Raw genomic sequence first — 19641 nt, 5'->3', positions numbered from 1 at the left:
CTTCTGGAATCTCTATCCGAAAATCCCCATCCAATCTTTGAAGTATTGATCTTCCTTATCCTCATTGCGTGCATCCTCCTTCACCTCAAGCCTTGATCATCGTACTTCCTTTCCTCGTAACAGTCCTGCAAAACAAATAAGCATTGAATCAAACACTAGTATGATAAACTTAACTTCAACCTTGGTGATAAATTCATCCGCATATGGACTAATCATTCCTCAAAACCATCCGCATTATTCTTGTCCATTCTTCACTTGGTGGAAATTTGATGCCTATCTGGACAACTTCCTTCCTTTGTAATTCCGCCCTGCAGTGGAAATCCGACCCTTACCCGGACTCATTCTCCTTGAAAATCTTGTGTTGACTGGATCACCATTCCATGGAGTGGAAATCCGGACACCATCAGGACTTTGTTCCCGACATTTGTCCCAACATGTGATAGGTATCTTAGAAAATTGTAACACCAATTCTGGAAAATATGAAGGTCCGGATTAAAGTCTGGAAGATTTTCCTTAAGAAAAACCGATTTTCAGACTTAGGATAAGTCTGATCATAATTGCTAAGTCTGAAGACACCCATGTAAACTCAGAAAATCAAGTATTTGGAGCCCAAAAATGAATGTCCAGGTCTGGAAATATCACTTGGAGGTCTGAAAACACTCAGAAAGTGACTGATTTTTTGATATCAAAGTTGTAATAAAAGTCTGATTTTCTGAGGACAAAGTCTGAATACGCCCTCCAATGTCTGAAAATACTCAGAAAATGGTGTATTGAAGTCAGATTTTCTGATTCTTAAGTCTGAATACACCCTCTAAAAGTCTGAAAATGGCTCCAAAAAGTCTGAAGACACTCTGAAAATGGTGAATATCAATGGCTGGAAGTGGTCACAGCCATGTCACATGCTTGCATTTGAATTATTTTGACCTTCAAAACTCAGAAATGGTCACATCTGGGCACAACTATGTGGTTGGAAATGAAGTTTCAGTCTAAAGACAACCTGGTATACTCAGAAAAATGTCAAAAAATGGTGCCCGGAAGTATACCACAATTCTGAAAATGCTTGGAAAAGGGTGTGGAAAAGTCTGATTTTTAGTTCTTAAAGTCTGAAGACACCCTTCCAAGGTCCAAGAATGGCTGCCCAATGTCTGAAGACAACCTACAACTTCAATAATTCAATCATTTAAACTTGTCGCAGTCATAGGAAACACCTGTATTTGATGGATTTCACCTTCTAAAAGTGAAGTTTGTCAAATCTGGGCACAAACAAAGGGCTGGTAAGAAAATATCTAAATCTGAAGACAAATCTGAAAATGGAGTTTCAGATTTAGATCAGCAATGGAAGCTCCACCAAATGCCCAAAAAACTCATAAGAAATGACGCCCAAGTAAAATTTTCCAAGTTGGCAAGTGGCTGGAAATGAAAATCAGTCTTAAGACAACCTGCAACTATGGAGTTTCAGACTGTAACAACAATGGCAGCCCTTGAAAATGCAGTGAAAACTCCTCCAAACAGCCCTTAACCAAAATCGCCTTAGTGTGGATGAGCTAGGCAATGAAGAATAATTCTGAATATGTGTTCCCAGGCAACAATGGAGGTCAAATCACTCCTAGCAATGGTGCCCAACAAGGTCTGAAAATAATGGCAACTACCAAGCATGAAGAAAATCACCCCAAACAACGGCACAAAGCATTCCCAAATAAAAATAAAAATTTTCCCAGCTATGGCGCCATTCCAAAATTCTGAAAATGTCTTCAATGGCAGCTCGGATCTGCAACAATGGAGGTTGGAACAGCCAAGCTGGAAAAAATGGAGGAAAGAATCCTCAACCCAACACTTCACTTCAGCACTTTGCCAAAATTCGCCAATAAGGGAGAAAAATCACCTTTCATGGAGACACCTGGCAGATTTAATAATAAAATAATGTTGGAGACTCCTCTCATATACTTGCTTTTACCTTTCACTTTCACCACACAAGCAATGTGGGATAAAACACTTGCATATATACTTGCTTGGTAAAAACTATCTTGCTTCTGGAAGGTTCAAAATATTAAATGATTATTGCAAGTTATTTAATTTTTTGCTTTTAAAATTTTAAATAATCGTTAATCATTATTTAAAAGCAATTAAAAATGGGGCTCATTAATTAAATATTGCAATTTAAATCCAAATTAAGCCTCCAAGGGAAAATCGACTTGGGTTGGGATTGAAAAATCCCTTTAAAAATCATTTAAGTGTCAAAATTTACCCCATAAGGGAAATTCAACCTTAGCTTGGACAAAAATCCATGCATAAATTCATCAAAATTGCACACAAAAGCCTCCAGGTGAAAATCGATATGAGCTTGGACAAAAATCTAGACAAAAATACACTCTACTTGCAAAAAATCACCCCCAGGGGAAATTCGATGGCAATCTGGATTCAAAAATCCACACTCCAAACTCACTTAACTTGGAAAAAACCTCCCTGGTGGAATTTCGACCTCAGTCTGGATGAAAATCCAGACTCAAAACACTTCAAAATATTCCTAGTGGAAAATCAACCTCTGTCTAGATGAAAATCCGGACAAAAGTCCACACTTAGTTGTCACAAATATCCTGGTGGAAAATCAACCTAGGCATGGAATCATCCTCAACGTTGTCTGCATTCCAATCCGCACTCCTGGTGGAAAATCGATGGCAGTCTGGATAAATCCTGACACTTAGCCAAATTTTAGCACTCCCAGGGGAAATTCGATGGCAGTCTAGATAAACAGTGGGGGAAAATAGTAGCCAGTATGGATTCCAAGGGAAACCCATGTGTAGTGTGGATTTTGAGTGGGGGAATGGGTTGGGTAGTCTAGAATGTGAAGGGAAAAGCACCTCTAGCATGGAATTTGACCCTTTAACCCTTGGAATATGAATTTCCCTCAGGATTTTATCATTTAATCACTCAAAATCACTTAGAAACATTAAATTTAAACTAGACTTAGGCTAATTTTCCAAAAAAAAGAGCAAAACGCTAAGAAAATATTGGAATAAAGTGCGAAATTGACTTAAATAATACCTAGGAGCGAGAAAACAACTCCGAAAGGTCTAGGAATACCTTGGCACTTTAAAATCACCGATGCGCATGTTTAAAAACACGTTAACGCTCAAAAGGTCAATACTTGACAAAATTTAGGATCATTAAAATATCAACGTTTGCAACTTGATCCCTATTCAAAATTCAAAAAACCCTCTCATCGACAAAGGCAAACACTAGGAAACTAGGCAAAACTTCTACTCTAAAAAGCGAAAAGTGGGGGGGTCCCCATTTGCAATGGGGTGATGTGTGAAGACGTCACAACAGGACCCCCTCTTTTCACTTTCCTAGCTTAGTGTGTTACGTAGTTGTCTTGGCTTGGCAATAGTTTCATAGCTTTAATCTTTTGCTTGTGAGAAGGTTAGTCATGTAAGTTAGGGATAGGATAAGTTTTGAGTCAAATAGGTGAGATCAAATCAAGAGGTCTTCTTTCAAGTCCGAAATCATGATTAAGTGTCAAGACTTAGGAGTGAAGGGTAAATTGCGAAAGTTGCAAAATCTTCTCAAAAGTTCTCAATGTTGTCAATCTTGCAAAGTTGTCAAAATGCAAAATTAAGAGTAAGAAGAATAGGGGTGCTTTGATCATTTTGGGGTGGAATTGCAAGGTTCTCTTGCTATTTTGCCCAATGTAGCTTTCAATCTTCGCAAGTATTGGGTATGTTTCCGCCCTTTGACCTAGTGCAAGAGGTGTGTAAAGTCCGGCTCTATGATGAATGCATAAGCATACAGGAAATCCGACCTTTGGGAGTTTCAATGTGCCAGCATCCTCAAAACCCAACCTTATCTTGGGTAATTCAATGTGTGACTATAGAGGATTCCCACGCTTGTGTTTTATACACAAGCATTGCCTAAGTCCGACCTTTAGAATCAATACATGGCTAAGCCAAAATCCTGCCATCCATCAAATGAGCTCATCAATTTTCTGCAAGGTAATGCAAGGTATAATCAAAATCTGAGATTGTTTGTGCATCCACTCATGGAATACACAAAAAATTCTTATACATGAGCCATATAAATTCACGAAATTTTCTGTGTATAAGCACCTGAAATCCTTGAAAGCAATCCTCAATGCATTGTATGCTCATCATAAGTCTGAAATGCATGACACAATCACCTTACAATCCCAAAATGCATTTCATGAGCAGCTCACAATCACAATTTCTTACATGAAAACTCTAAATCCCCGAAATCATACATGACTGGCCTAAATACCCAATTTATTTTGGGAATTCTATAGCTTACCTTTCAAGTAGTGGTGTTTCTCCATATTTCCTAGCAGCCTATCTCTTCTCATCGTGGCAGCATCTTCAAAAAAGGCAATGACTTTGTTCTTTTAACAGTAATTTACTGTTCATTTCCAGCAATCTGCATGCAACTTCTCGTCTGTGGATTTCTTTTAAACCTTCACTCTCCTTCAAATTTTTCATAGATCTCTTTTGTCTTCTTTAATTCGCCCTTTACAGCCTCTATTAGACCTTTTGACTTGGCGTCTCAAACTTCCTTAACAATGACTGGTTGATTCGCCTTTGCTAGAGCGGCCTTTGTCTTTTGCAATCTCACTTCTTCTTTTTGGTAATTTCTTTTGACAGAAGCTTCCTCCTTGATTACATTCATTAAACTGTGATCAACTTCTTACTTTTCACAGTGCTGTCCTCTTAATAGTTCCTTCCCCAATCGATGTCTGGGAAACTATCCCTGCCTATATAAACTTCTAGATATATGATAAAATAGAGAATTATGATTTACCTTCTTACTCCTGGCAATCTCATAAAACAATGGCAGCTGCTGAACACACCTTCAGCAGCATCTTAAAACCTGCAATCCAGCTTCTTTTAGCTGTGACTTCTACTGGATCTGTCGATTAACAAATTGCAGCAACTCCTTTAACTGCACGAATCATCCTTACAGCAACTTCTGTGAGCTTCAAAACAATGGCCTTGTTCTTCTCCTTCAATCCTACCAGTTTCCTTTGATGTCTTGGGTGATTTCCTATTTTAACAACCTAAGTTGCCAGTTCTGCTACTAATCCTGGTTCGGGTTCGTGGATCTGGTTTGTGGGTTCAGCTAAAAAAAGTTTTCAGGATTGGATTCATTTGTGGGTTCACCAATAGAAAAAAAAAATTGGGGGGTTTGATTATATGTGAGTGCAGATGCAACTAGCAGATATATAACAACAATAAATTAATAAATTATGAAACCATTACATATCCAAATGACCTAAGTTTATAACTGCTATTGTAGCAAAGTACAACAAAAACCCTCAATTATTAATAACATTCAACTCTGATTTTAAATTAGGCCCCTGCCGGTATGTAAAAATCGTTTTTTGGCCGAACTGCAGAACCCTACCGGGACTTGCAAGCAAACTGGACCACTACCTGGATCCAGTGTGATCCGAACCCAGATCTGGCCTTGCAACAGGCGAACCCAGTATCATGGTTAACAACGATTCCTTTCTCCTCTCTAATAGCTCTGGCATATGCATTTGAACATCAAATCTGCTATCTTGTTTCCTTCTACAACTTCACTCACCTGTGATCTCTTCATGAACCTGCTCCGGCTCAAACTTCTGCAACGTCTCTAAGCCGTGCTCTGATATCACTTTGATGGTGGTGGATGGATATCATATATCAACCAAAGAAACGGGACTCGGACTTGGCAAGGCCAACTCGGACTCGGACTCGGACTCGTGACTCGGTATCAGACTCGGCTGGACTCGGGAAAGTGAAGAAATCAAGAAATTTAGAGATTTTTAAAGATTTAAAACTTGTTTCATGCACCCTTTATTGAATACACCTTAAAGACACAATAACATCATCAAACTCGGCTCATTTGATTACATACACAAGTATACATCAATCACATAAGCATAAATGCAAATTGTAGCATAAACGCAAATTGTGGCCGAGTTTCAGGCACGGGACTCACCGACTTGGCGAGTCTGGCGATTTTGCCTCCTGGACTCGGCCGAGTCAGAGTCCGAGTCCGAGCTCTGCAGACTCAGGAGGCATGACTCAGACCTGGACTCACCGAGTTTGGGCGAGTCCAGGCGATTCTCGTTTCTCTGATATTATCAACACAAATTCAAGATACAAAATATAAACACATCAAACATGAATCTCTTACCAAATTGATTTGAGTGCTACAGCACTTTAACTCCTCATTAGTCCATTGATTACAATCATTACATCTGCCCAGAATGCATTTACCTTACATGATCAGCTGAACAGCTGATACACAGACTTTACATGATGCCTCATTAGGCCAACATGCCCAAAATAGTCTTGTCTTTCTCATTTAATGTTTACAATTGGGCGGGAGAAATTACGTCTTCCAACAAGAAGGAACATTGAAAGTTAAATGCAGCAATGACTGGTATGTGCCCTAATTTTCTGATGTTGAAAATAGTTCAAAAACCTTCATCAGCAGATTCTCTTGTTTATCTGTGCTTTAAAATTGTTTGATATTAAGGCTGGCAATTTTTTACAAACCAGAGAAAAACATAGGCTATTCAATAACATGTGATTTATTTATGGGTTATTGAATAAGCCACAGGCGCTTCTTGGATTTCTTAATTACCTGCAATTTTTCAAGAATAAACCATGCTCTTGGTTCAAATCAGCAAAGGCACAGTTAATAATAGGATTTTCCCAGGTATTGTTTCTATGTTGTGCATAATATCACTAGGTCACATCAGCCACATCCGCAGCTGTCACCTAAGTACATAAAGTTGATGTCAATCTCAACAAGGAGCCCATGTTATGCCCCTAACCTACATTACTGAATAATCAGTAAATCCTTGCATACCCACGTATGATGCATTTCCAAATCAGATTTGAGTACAGAAACGCCTGTGGAATTGGGTAAAGTCCACACTTTTTGAGGTGGATTTGTTTAGAGCAATCAATGAGCGTACCTTTTTTATTCCAACAATACAAAGCATTTTTGCTACAATTCCACTGGCGGATGAAAATTTCAGTGCATTTTGTTAACTTTTTTATCATGGAACGTATGATGAAAACCCTAAATAATATATTTCACTGCATTTCACAATTAGTAGGAGTAGCAGATAACAAAAACATTTGATCAAGACTGACGGCAGGGTCAATCATCACATGGCCTGCTGTCATTGTATATAACTGTTAATATAGCAGTTCCTTAATAAAGGAATGTTATGCATGTACTTTTCCTATTGCCTCAATTTAACTTTTGAATTAATCATAGTTTTGTAAGTGTTGTTTGTAATTAGGGTTGGGCCCTAAACCTCCAACGCATAAGGGCTGGGCCCTAAACCTCCACATCTCACCTCCACGCTACACTAAAACATTCACGCCTCATGATAGGACCTATCCTAACTTCGCATTAAGCAATTAGTAAATTAAATAATTAAAAGGGTTCTATTTTGCAAAAGCCGACATGCTAAAAGGGGTTCGCTCCTTATATAAATAAAGCATTCAACTCTCACCTCAAACAATCATATAGCAGCACTAACTTCATGCGAAATACACAAGTCTGGAGAATGCGAACTACACAAGTCTGGAGAATGCGAACTTCAGGAAGAAAGTCTTCAAGTTGAGGCGTGAATTACATCATTAGAAGGAGGCGAGCTTAGTTAAGATTGTGCAAAGTTCTTGAGGATCTGTAAATCTGGGTTAAAAGAAGGAGCAAGCTATCAGCAACAAACACACACATGACATTGAAGCAATCTGCCATTCTTTCTGTGACAGCAACATCTACTTCTACAAGTTCTTGAGATAAGTGTTGTAACAATTGCATTACCATAATCTATAATCAGATCCGAGGATCTCTTTGGCTGGGTTTTTCCTCCTAGGAGGTTTTCCCAGGGTAACTGTGCTTTGTCCTTTTGTATTTCATTTCCTTTACTATGCTTAAATCTGGAAAACAATAAATTAATTAACCTAGTTTAAACTAATTCTGATTTTCTGAGTTTTATTCAATTTGAAAGTACTAAAATAACAGTAAGGTCATGTGTTATTGGACCTACGTGATCAATTGTCACACCAACCATTTTTTTAAATTATTATAACGTAGAAATTAAAAACATTCGATTTCCACAGTTCATATTAGCGAAAACTGAAAGAGCTTCTGGTAATAACTATGTAAATGTTTTTGAATCAAAATTTCAAATCAAACTCAGTGATCTATCATCAGGATGAGGAAAAGTATAAAGGTTTTCCAACTTAGCTTCTTAAATATAAGGGGAGGAAAATGGTAAAGAAATGGAATGGGAAATGAGAAATGTTAAGAATTAACAAATAAAGAATTCTAATAAAAATAATAATATCATAATACTAGAACTATTACCTGATAAAGGGTGGTGTGATTTGACCAAATGAGAAAAGAGCTACGTCATGATTAAAAGGATGTGGGTGACAGGTTTGTAGAATGATGATTTTAGTTATAATGGCTGCAGATGGCAACGGACACTGTACAAAGAATTAAATACAAACAAGTGGTTTCTGGAAAGTGGCACGAAGATGTATAATAGTTGAGAGAAATAAACAGAAAATAATGGATTCTATGGGGAAAGAGAAGAGAGGTAAGTGGAGGATCCAGGAATGTTAAAAAGGGGGAAGTGGAAGGAGACAATGAGCAAAGGGAAGGGAAGACAGAGACAGCCAACAGCATTAGGAGAAGCAATGGTGAATGCCTTAACTGAGTGTGGATATCAAAAATTGGAGCTTAAGATCTGGGTGCTTAGGATTTGGGAACTGAGAAGAAAGACAGTTGGGAGAGCCCTCCATGGGCATTAGGGAGTCCATAACCAACTGTTGTCGATCCCAAGCCACATTCATGGCTGTCAGAACGTATCTGACATGGCACGGTCTGTAAGTTGTGCATCCATGTTGCCAATGGCGGTTGGTGTGTGTTGTTGTATTTGATGGTCCAACTAATTATTGCAGTGTTGTTGGGACGCAGCAATACCCAACCCCGATATGGTGACCAACCAATTACTACAATGTGGTCCGATCACAGCAGCACCCAACCCTAATATGGTTACCAGGTTGCTTATTGCCTATCTCAAAGTGGGGTTCAAAGTTTACCCCACCATAAAATAGAATAAATTAAGTCTAAGCTACAGTATAGTTGTGAACCAAGGCAACTCTACTTTTAATTGTCTCTTGATATCAAGGGGCTGGTCCAGCCATCCATTATTTACATGATGTTGGTCATCAGTCCTATTATCTATATATAACGGATGGATAGATGCATCAATGCATAGATAGCTCAACCAATGGGAGAGTACCTTGGAGATGATCAGTGAGCACAGTGAACCCTTGAATTCCTTTGTCAATGCACCAAACATGAGAAGAAATAAAGGAAATTAATCTTTTAAAGGCCTGGAAATTCTAAATTCTTCAAATGCAAGCAAGCTGACCTCATCAATTGCCTGAGTTTTACGGCTACGATGTAAAATCCTATTGTGCTTGATAAGCGTCCAAAACGCTTGATGAGGATCTGTTACAAAATAGCAAGATACAAGACTTGACCATCAGTAAGTCATGTCCAAAAAACTACGTACAAAAAAAGAAAAATTCAACAAACAAGTTGGCAATGACCTTGCATTCTACCTCGGGCTTGCATGGATGCCGAATACTTTGATATCCCTGGTGCTCCAGTGCAATCTCCCTCTTCACAAGAGACATCTGATATATTCAAATCTGCATTGATTTCCGCATTTGACTTTTCTTGAGGTATAGAACAATCAGCAAATTCTTTATTTGGATTATCCTGACAAGTCCTGTAAAAGCAGAACCCCCAACAGATGAGCTGTTTCACTAGCACATGTATAAGACAAGATATTTCATCCACTGCCTGTGATAGAAAAGAGATCAAGGTAATGTCGAATTATTAATAATATTATACATTTTTAAGTTTTAACACCAAGTGTACCAAAGAATGCAAAAGGATTTACTAGCAAATATGTATGAACTAGAATGGAGCTCCCATATAGGTAATAATAAAATGACTTTCAAAATACAGCGAGTTCACAGTTAGAATATAATAGTGGGCATGTCAAAGAAAATACATGTGTTTTACATATTTGTCAATATATAGAAAGCATATTATGATTAAATTGCTAATTGAACATAATATATATATATATTGGTTGGATAAGGGGTGTGAATATTCATACAAGGACACAACTATTAATAATTAATTAGTTAATAAGGTTTCCAGCATGCCCTACTTGATAAATTTAGTACCAAAGGTTGTGGTGTAATGGTAAAGTGTAGCATTCCTGAATAGAGACTCGATTCAAATCTCTGTATCATAAGGCCACCCACAACTAGGCAGACATATGCATGTGATAACTGTCTAGGACTACAGCCCATTCATCCCTATAAACCAGTCTAGGCCTACGATGTCCTAAGTCACCCTAAGCAAAAAATGATTCGATATATTTGGCAGGAAAACAAAGCATTTAATCGGGACTAATCCATCTAAGATATCCTTCATAGACATCTAATCTATTCATATATTTCTATGACCACGAAAATCATTGACACCAGCATACAAAAGATGGGATCCCAAGAAAATCAATGAACCCACCCATAAAAAGACCCACCTAACTTAGGATGAGAGAGTGACATGCAAAGAAGCAAATATACCAAATAAAGGCCTGCGATGTCCAGATCTCCAAGGAACCTTGGCAAGTTTAGATGCTGAAAAGGATCAAAGGGTCATCTTGAACAGTGTAACAGTTGTGAAATTGTTCACCCTAGATTTGGAAAACGTAATAGACTTGGCATGGACCAAAATAAAAAAATGCAAACAAATATGTTTGACATTTGCCAAACCAATTAATATTCAAAATTGGAAACAAGAAACAAGAAACACACTGCCCAAAAGGAAAAGGCAACAGCTCACATATTGTCTATAAAATTTCACCTCCTCCAATAGGTGTTTATAACTGTATCTAACAAGATTGAACCATAAATAAGCATAGTGAAACATCTAATTCTTCGTCTAAAAATGGTCATATGATCTGGCAAAGTCTAGGTAGAGTGGATAGTGGCCTTAAAAGTGTATATAGTACAGACGAAGTGAGAAGGTCATTGCAAAAGCACATTGTCATCTTGCAGTAGTACAGCAATGCTCTACAATTGAGCCAGAGCGTGTCCTCTTGTGAATTGGTGATTTGGAAACAAGTCAAAAATTTGCTGTTGTTTACTCAAATGAGTTTTTAAAAGGTAAGGTAAACTTGAGATCATGGAGGTCAATTTACAGTTGTTCACCTTCTTTTTGTGTTTTTTGTTCAATTTCTTTATGTACTTTTCATTTCCAATGCTATGGTGAAAAATCACAACTTTATGTAAATGGTGATTGCACAAAAATAACACTTAGGAAGCGAATGATTTCAATCATTCATAATCGTAATCAATGGTTTCGTGCATTGGCATCGAGGCAGATATGTCATGTTAGAACTTTGGATACATGACTTTAAATGACCTCAACATGGAAAGCATCAATCTGATGTCAATTTTCACACAAGATTTCCTGCTGCCCTTTTGTTTGAGACTAAGTTACCAATGTGGGTACGGATACGGATACGGAATCGGATACAAATTCGGCAAAAAAATAATAATAAATCCTTGGGTACGGGTACGTCCACACACACACACACACAGATATATATATATATATAAACTATCACTACCATTATTGATTATTACAATGATACAATCCATACAAATATACAATGTGAGTTTCCATACATAAATGATGAATCATAAATCATAAATCCATAATTGCCAATGCCAATAAATATTCATAATACATATATCATAAATGTAATAAGTAATAACTAATATCATATTCATGATTTGCAAAAAAGATAATACTCAAGTTTCAACTGATTCAAGTTTCAAAATGTGAAAATGTCATGACACAATAAAAATTCAAATTACAAGCCTTGGTTGTCCCAGGTCCGTCTGGGTCCCCCGTGGATTCCTCCTGTGTCCTTCCCAGCTGGCTGGGTCCTTCGTGGCAGGACCCACAGAGGACCCAGCCACCTGGGAAGGACCCGGGAGGAACCCAAGCGGAATCAGGCTCCAACCAGGACCAGGGCAGAATCAGAACCCAGACCCAGAGATTTTTGCTAAGAATCGGTATCTTAGGTTTGAGAAGTTGGGTGTTATGCTCAGTATTGATGCAGAAGTCATTATTTGGCTTGCAAACTTGTTTCCTAAGCCTTGGTGAGAGTTGGTGTCCATTGGAAAGGAAATCATTATGAAGCGGAGATGAACTAAAATGGCTGTTGTTTTATTGTCTGCTTGCACGCACTACTAGTGCAGGCCTATGCATTGCAATGCATCATAGGATTAATATCAATTATCAAAGGATCAGCCTTGGCACAATGCTTGTTATATCAATGCCTGATTGGCAAGTGAACAAATTTATTTGCAACGGCTTTTGCACCAGTGGGCTGGCTTGTTGCAATGATGACACCATTCCGACATGGACTTGTGCTTGAGGACTGGATACAGTTCTGACAAAAGCCGTCCTAATGGCACTCTTTTCCAATATTAAAGTTGGAAAAAAGATAAAACAGTCTTGATATCAAGGTGTTCTTGTGTTGGCTTGCCCTTGTGCCAGTGTATCTTGAAATGGGATTGGCAAAGGGATTCAAGAATGCTCTCCTTTGTATAGTCCATGCATGATATGCCAATGAATTGTGATGTTGGAAACTAGGGAAGATCTTAACAATGTTTTTGTTCAGAACATGTTAGCACCAAGGATTGTTGGCAATCAGCACAAGACATCGCCACCAATCCCTTTTGATGAATTTGCAATAAGTCCAACATATCCCGAAGACACACACTCTCATTTGTAATCTAAAGATGGATGAAGGAAAGAATTGAGTGTAAATGAGGTGTAATGCAAGGAAATGAATCGATGGAATATATTCAAAGGAAACTGTTTCTGTTTATGAACTCACTAATAGCCTAATTAATCAAATATGCATTGCTTAACAGCAAAAAGAATATTGCTGTTTCATTTGAGTATAGTCTGGATTTGTTTGTTAGCAGTGGATGGCCACTACAGGCAACAAGTTCCACAGGAATCTGTAGATATACAAATAGACATGTAGACACACACTTGTGGGCCCATGCATTTTTTCTCACTTATCAACATACCAACATAACATTTATCTCAGAAGGATTATTATATTATCAACTTCAAGAGAGAAATTGAAAGTTACCATTTACAATTGGTTTCGCGAATAGCATCAATAAGCTCCACAGCTATGCAGCGCCACTTCTGACAATCATCACATGCCACCCATCCCACTCTTGGTGATCCACAGCCTCTCTCTACACTCCCATCATATTTTATCATATTTAAAGTTCTGTTTGCTTCTCCCTTATTAACATTACTCGAAACATCCTCTCCAGCTGCTTCATTGTTGCATCCTGCTATCCCTTGTCTCTCAGGGAAATAAGTTTCTATGGCATTTTTATCTTCAGAATCATGATTGCAACTTGAAAATCCATGTTTGTCTTCTTCATTTGTTGAGGTGTCTGCTAGCTTCAGAGATGAGGCAGCATCAGTGCAAGAATCTGATTGACCCTTCATTCCACTTAAGTCCGCACTGACTGCCTTGCCCTGTGATGTTTCCTGATTGCTGAAACCATTCTTACTCAACAAGCTATCCAAACCTTTACCAGGTTTACCATTACTTTTTGTCGAACTCTGCAATCCATTACAAACTTGTCTGCTCTTACCACGTAACAGTTTTTTCTCACTATTGTTATTTGTTTGTCTGGTAGCTTTTCTCTTGCTCTCACACATTACACTACTACACATGGATTCTGTTTTTATGTTGCCTCTTCTGCAATTTTTTAGATTTTTCCTCTCTTGGCCTTTACCACGAGGTGCTAATGTTTCTATTTTTGCACTCACAATGGACTCTTCTCTAACGCATGTTTGCATCCCCTCACCGTTGAAAGTTTCCTGTATCTCACAATTAGAATTTCTCTCTGCTTCTCTGGGGAGCACACCCTCATCAACTACCACCTGATCATTACCATCACGATACAAAAGACTCCTTCGATTTTTCAAATTGGATTTCCTGCCTTGGGTCCTAGCCCTTATCACTGTCTTCTTACATCTGCTTTTTGTCACTTTCCTCACAGTTTGTTCATCCTGACTTAGATTTAAACCTCCAAGCGTTACTTCTGCAACTCCCAAACCTGTTGTGGACAATCTTGGCTTACTTTTAAATTTCTCTTTTACATTTCCTTTCCTTTTACCTGGTTCCTGCTTTGCAAATGTTTTTGTTATGTTGCCATGTGATGTTGCTGAAACTGTATCATGCAAATCATTATCCCTGTGTTCTGTTGTAAGAGGATCTGCAACTTCCATTCTCATCCCTGATAATCCACACCCCTTCAAATCTATATTTGTTGTCACTATTTCATTATGATAGCTTCTTGTTTCATCCTGCAACATCACAGTGCTTGGCTCAAGTGACCCTTCTTTAATATCAAGTAACGCATTTTCTTGCTCAATATATTTGCGGTACTGTAAATTCCGCAAAGAAACAGGAACACCCTGAGCAAATGCAGGTTCCAATCCCATATTAGCATCACTCTTCTCCATCTCGAGAACAGTTCCAACAATGGCCTGTGTATTTGTTCTACACTCTTCGGGTTGTTTTAAACTACTGCCAACCTGCACAGAGATCGCAGCTAGTTGTTCACAACTAACAATTTTTTTTTTTTGGCGCACATCACAAATATGATGGGTACTCTCTTCGCAAACTTCCTGAGATGCATCCATTTTAATTGAGCTGCTATCATGGGATTTAGCTTCATTTATAAATGTGCAGATTGTCTCTTCACTAGAATGTCTTTGGGTCAAATTTTTTTCTTCTACTTTTATTGATGATTTTGGAGAATCACAAGGCAAATGCCATTTTGACTTATCTATTGGACATTGATCTCTTTCAGATTTCAGACAGTCATGTTCCTCATCAATAATCTTCTGACCCCCAATTCCTCCTCCAGAATGAAGATCTCCATTAAAACATAAAAAGTCACTTTCCTGCACACTTGATCCATTCTCATCTGATCCTCTGTTCTCTACTATAGAGTCACTATTGTAAATGACAACTTTCCCCTCTCTATTATTCCTTCTTTTTGAGCCATGCCGACCGCTACCAAATACAGGATATTTTACATGCTCTAATTGCGTGTTGTCCCAAACTTTCCCAGGTTGATGCCTTTCTATGCCAATCCCTCTCTTTCCCCATTGTTTATTTTGGGCTTTCTCATCTTCAATGTTTGTTATACATAACTCATTCGAATGTCCATCACCTTTGTTTTTTTCTTCAACTCTCCCTGATGGTTTTAAAACATCAGACAGTCGATCTTTCTCAAATGCTACAGACTCTTGCTCCTGTTTGGTGTTTTCTTCTCTTCCAATTCCTGCACCATAAGGAAGATCTCTACTAGAACATAAAAAATCACCTTCCTGAACATTTAATATGTGATCTTCTGATGCACTGGATTCTATCACAAAACACTGATCCTGAAGAAAACCTTTTTGCTGCTTCTCATTACTCTTTTTTTGACAATTTTTACTGCCATCATCTACAAGACATTTAGTCTGCCGCGATTGCCCACTACCAATAATCCTTCTTGGTTTCTGTCTTTTTACACCACCCCCTCTTGGTTTCCCTCTATAATTCTGATGAACAACAGCCTCAATATTTGTTTCAAATGACTCATTCAAATGTTCGTGAGATGCATTGTGCTCTTCTACCTTTCTCAGAGATTCTGTAGCTTCATGTGGCAAATAACATTTTAATTGATCAGTAGAACTTCGATCTCTGTCAATAACATCAGCAGGCCATCCATCTCCATGGGGAGCATCAACCTCAATATTCGTTCTACCTAACTCACTCAAATCTCCATGACATGTACTTTTTTTTTCCACATATCCAAGTGACCTTGGAACTTCACGTCGCAAATAGCATTTTGGTTGATCAGTAGAACATCTATCTATCTCTATTCCTGAACATTTTTGCTCCTCTCCTATGTCCTTCTCTGTCGAAGTTTCTCCTCCAGAATGAATGTCTTCGTTGAAGTTTGACAATTCACCTCGCCGAGCATTTAATATGTCCTCATCTGATCCTCTGAATTCTAGTACAAAACCCGAACCCTGCAGACCTTCTCTTTCTGGCTCATCATTCTTCTCTTTTGTAAAATTTCTGCACCTACCAACTGTAGGAGATTTCACATGGTCTGATTGGTGATGTTCCAGATTTGTCTCAGGTCCTTGCCATCTTACACCACACCCTCTTTTTGTCACCTGTTGAATGTGGATTACATCGCCAATAATTTTTCTTACACCAAATTCAGTATCTAAACATGATAGTTCAGATTTCGATGCTATTTCTGTTTTCTTTAGTCCTACTCCTTCCCTTAAGTTTTCAAGTCCCCCCCATGCAGTGGATCTTATAGTCTTACCTAACACGCTACGCTTGCCTGTCATTTTACTAGCAAATATCGGATTGCGTTTGTCTAACAAAGAATCATGAATAAGTGTTCTCGTGCAAACCTTCCCATGAGCTCTGCTTCTAGTGATTCTACCAATGATTCCATCTGCAAAGTTGTTATTTGCATAAAGTCCAGTATCTCTGTCAATATTTTTTGAATTTGCTAAAAGATTCTTAGCTACTTCATTTGTCCCATCATATGTTTCTTCCGTAGAAGACACTACACTGCTGGATTGTAATGGTGTATCAATGGCGGCGATTTGTGGAGTTGTTAATGCATCTTGCCCTTCTGAATTGTTCGAATCTAAAAGATCAACTGTTCCATCCGCAGAGGGATCAATACTTTCTACCTTCTGAGAAGAAATTTTCCTGGATATACGTTTTCTAGAGCCAGTAGCTTTCTTCCGCCTTGATGATTTTCGGCCCTTTGGTTTAACATATATTTCCAATGGAACCTGTTGCTCTGAATTGTAAACGTTTGTTTCCAAAGCAATGGCATCCATTTCTCCTGTATCGGTACAGATCATATCAGAATCCTGTCCAACTTCTGTTTGAGCAGGCAAAAAGATTTCTCCATTGCATGGAACACATTCTCTATCAGTTTTTTTAGCACATTCCTCTGTAAATTTAACTTCTACAGTCCCTGCATTAACTACCAGATAATTTGGGCATTCTTTGGGACTGTCATATTTCCCGGAACTTGTCTCAAAACATACATTATCCTCAACAGCTTTCTCATTTAGGTAGTCCTTGTGAATTTCACTAGCAATATCATTTTTGCATTCACCCCGAATTTCAATATCTTCTAAACTTGCTGCATTTGCCATCTGATCATTTGGGCATTCTTTAAGACTCCCATATTTCTCGCCACTTATCTTCCCACATTTGCTGTCCTCACTAATTTCCTCACCCGGGCATTCTACAGGAATCCCATTCTTTTCTGGACTTCTTCCATCACAAACTTCATCCTCTCTACCATCATTGCTCAGGGACGACTCAAAAATATCAGAATCCACATTCAGACCAAACTCTTTAACACCCGGTTGAAATTTCAAAACCTCTCCACCACTGACCTCAACAGCCGGCTGGTGGTAGAATGAAGAACCGTTCACAAAGGGCTCCTGATAGCTCCCATAACCATCCAAAGTGTGTCTTGTATGAATTAGCAAGGGATACTCATCATCATTATCAGGAGACGAATAGCATTGATAAGGAAACCCAACATTGGTCGCCTGCCTGGCTTCTTGACCCCTCACGTCCACCTCTCTCCAAACAATAGCCGCACCCAAACAATTCTCCAACTGACGAGCATTCATACTCGTCACCAACAAATCTTCCGTATCCGAACCAGCACTCTCATGCAGCCCTAAATTTCTCAAATCCCCCATTTTCCCACCAAGCCCTCCCCCCACAACCGAAACACAAAACTGATCTCAAAATCCTCGAGCAACCATCTTTAAAAACGAATCCTTTCCCATTTGCATCAGAAACCCTAAAAGTTATTATACATGGATTTCCCCTCCCAAATTGGGGAAAAGCAAAACCACCACCCAAAAACCAAAAAAATCAATTCAATAATATCAGGCAACAAATTTACATACATGATATGGAATTTGCGCTCCTGTGTTGATCCTCTGCTGTGCTTATCATTTCACCAGTCAATCGGCACGGCCTAGGGTTAACGCATCTCCTCCATTACCTTGCCCGGTACTTTGTCTACTCCTTTCTTTTTATACCTAAAATTTAGCTGACACGTATGAAGTACTTTTCGTCTGCCAAGGTGGACATTGGGGAAGATTCAAAGCTCGTAAATTTTCTCGCTTTGGATTCAATGAAAACCAGAACCATGAATACTGCCAATGCCATCCACCTCAAGGAAGGATGGCCCCGCCTTCTACAAGAAATTTACCATCGTTTCAATTTTTATAGCCATATTTGTTGACGTGACGATGAGTCCATACAATTGTAATTACTATTTGTTTGAATGGTACGGGGCATTGCATGATAACTATGAGGATGGAACCCTATTATATACCTAGATTATAGATTAGAAAAGGAAATAAAACAGCAAGTTCTTGATTAAGATTTACAGTGGAATATACAACATCAATAATAAGAGTTTCGGATAAGATTAATTTGTTTAATATATGTGTTTAGTGGAAAGCACTTTTATTTAGGCTTTTAATGATGTAGACTTTTTGATTTAGAGGTTATTTAAAAAAATTATTTTTTTTATGAATATTAATTTTATTTAAATCATTAATAATATTTTAAAATTATTTTAATTTTTAATATAAAAATGGGTCAAATTTTAAAATTACACAACATTAATTATTTTACTTATAAGTAGACTTGAGAGTCCAAATTAATTCTTTCAAATATATTTATTATTTCAATGTTATATATATTAATAAATAGATGTTTTTAATTCATTTTTAAATAAATAAACGTTCTTTTAAATTATTTATTTTGGAATGTTTTTTACAATTAAAAAAATTCATATCATACACATTTTAATTTATATTTTTAAGAAAAAAATTTGGTTTTTATATTTTTTCAAATTTTATATTATTTTTAATTATGTGTGATCTTTATTAAAATATTTATATATTAATTTCATAATATTATGAAAATTACTTAACATTTTATTTTAGTATTTAAATAAAATGTGATTTACCTCTCATTCATGGGGCCCCTCTCGCTGATTTGAAGGTAGCTATAAGAGTTGATACAAGATGGATTCCTCCCAAAGAAGAACAACTGAAGATCAACTTCGATGAGGCATCGAGAGGAAACCTTGGTCGATTAGGTGTCTAATGCATCATAAAAACTATGATGGTGATATTAGAATGGTGGATGCTTAGAAGCTCTCAGACAAAACAAATAATGAAGTTGAGTTTCAAGTGGCTTTATTCAGTCTCAAGTTGTGTAAAAAACTCAATCTCCGAAAAATACATTTGGAGGGAGACTCAATCATCACAATTAATGTGATATGAAGCAGATGCATAATCAAATGAAAATTAAATAAATTTATACCTCCAATGTGGGAGACC

The 19641-nt window shown here is 37.8% G+C and overlaps 1 protein-coding gene across 2 annotated transcripts in view; it reads right to left on the bottom strand.

Annotated features, from left to right (window-relative positions):
• The window catches only part of LOC131031069 (uncharacterized), a 59103-nt gene extending 40510 nt beyond the window's left edge, over positions 1–18593 (bottom strand). The window contains exons 1-4 of one of the 2 annotated variants that reach the window (XM_057962091.2): positions 18190–18593; positions 13289–18057; positions 9642–9823; positions 9461–9540 (exon numbers count right to left, since the gene is read on the bottom strand). In XM_057962091.2, coding sequence (XP_057818074.2) covers positions 9461–9540; positions 9642–9823; positions 13289–17976 — 4950 coding nt within the window. In that variant the 5' untranslated portion in view covers positions 17977–18057; positions 18190–18593. Of the gene's footprint in view, positions 1–9460; positions 9541–9641; positions 9824–13288 lie in introns of both variants that reach the window. The other variant, XM_057962092.2, reaches the window with a different exon arrangement.
• Between the last annotated feature and the right edge of the window lie 1048 nt (positions 18594–19641).

Source organism: Cryptomeria japonica, chromosome 5, assembly GCF_030272615.1.
Source record: "Cryptomeria japonica chromosome 5, Sugi_1.0, whole genome shotgun sequence".
NCBI classification, from domain to species: domain Eukaryota; kingdom Viridiplantae; phylum Streptophyta; class Pinopsida; order Cupressales; family Cupressaceae; genus Cryptomeria; species Cryptomeria japonica.
Note: the sequence above shows the minus strand (reverse complement) of the source record. Positions and strands in the feature narration are given on the sequence as shown.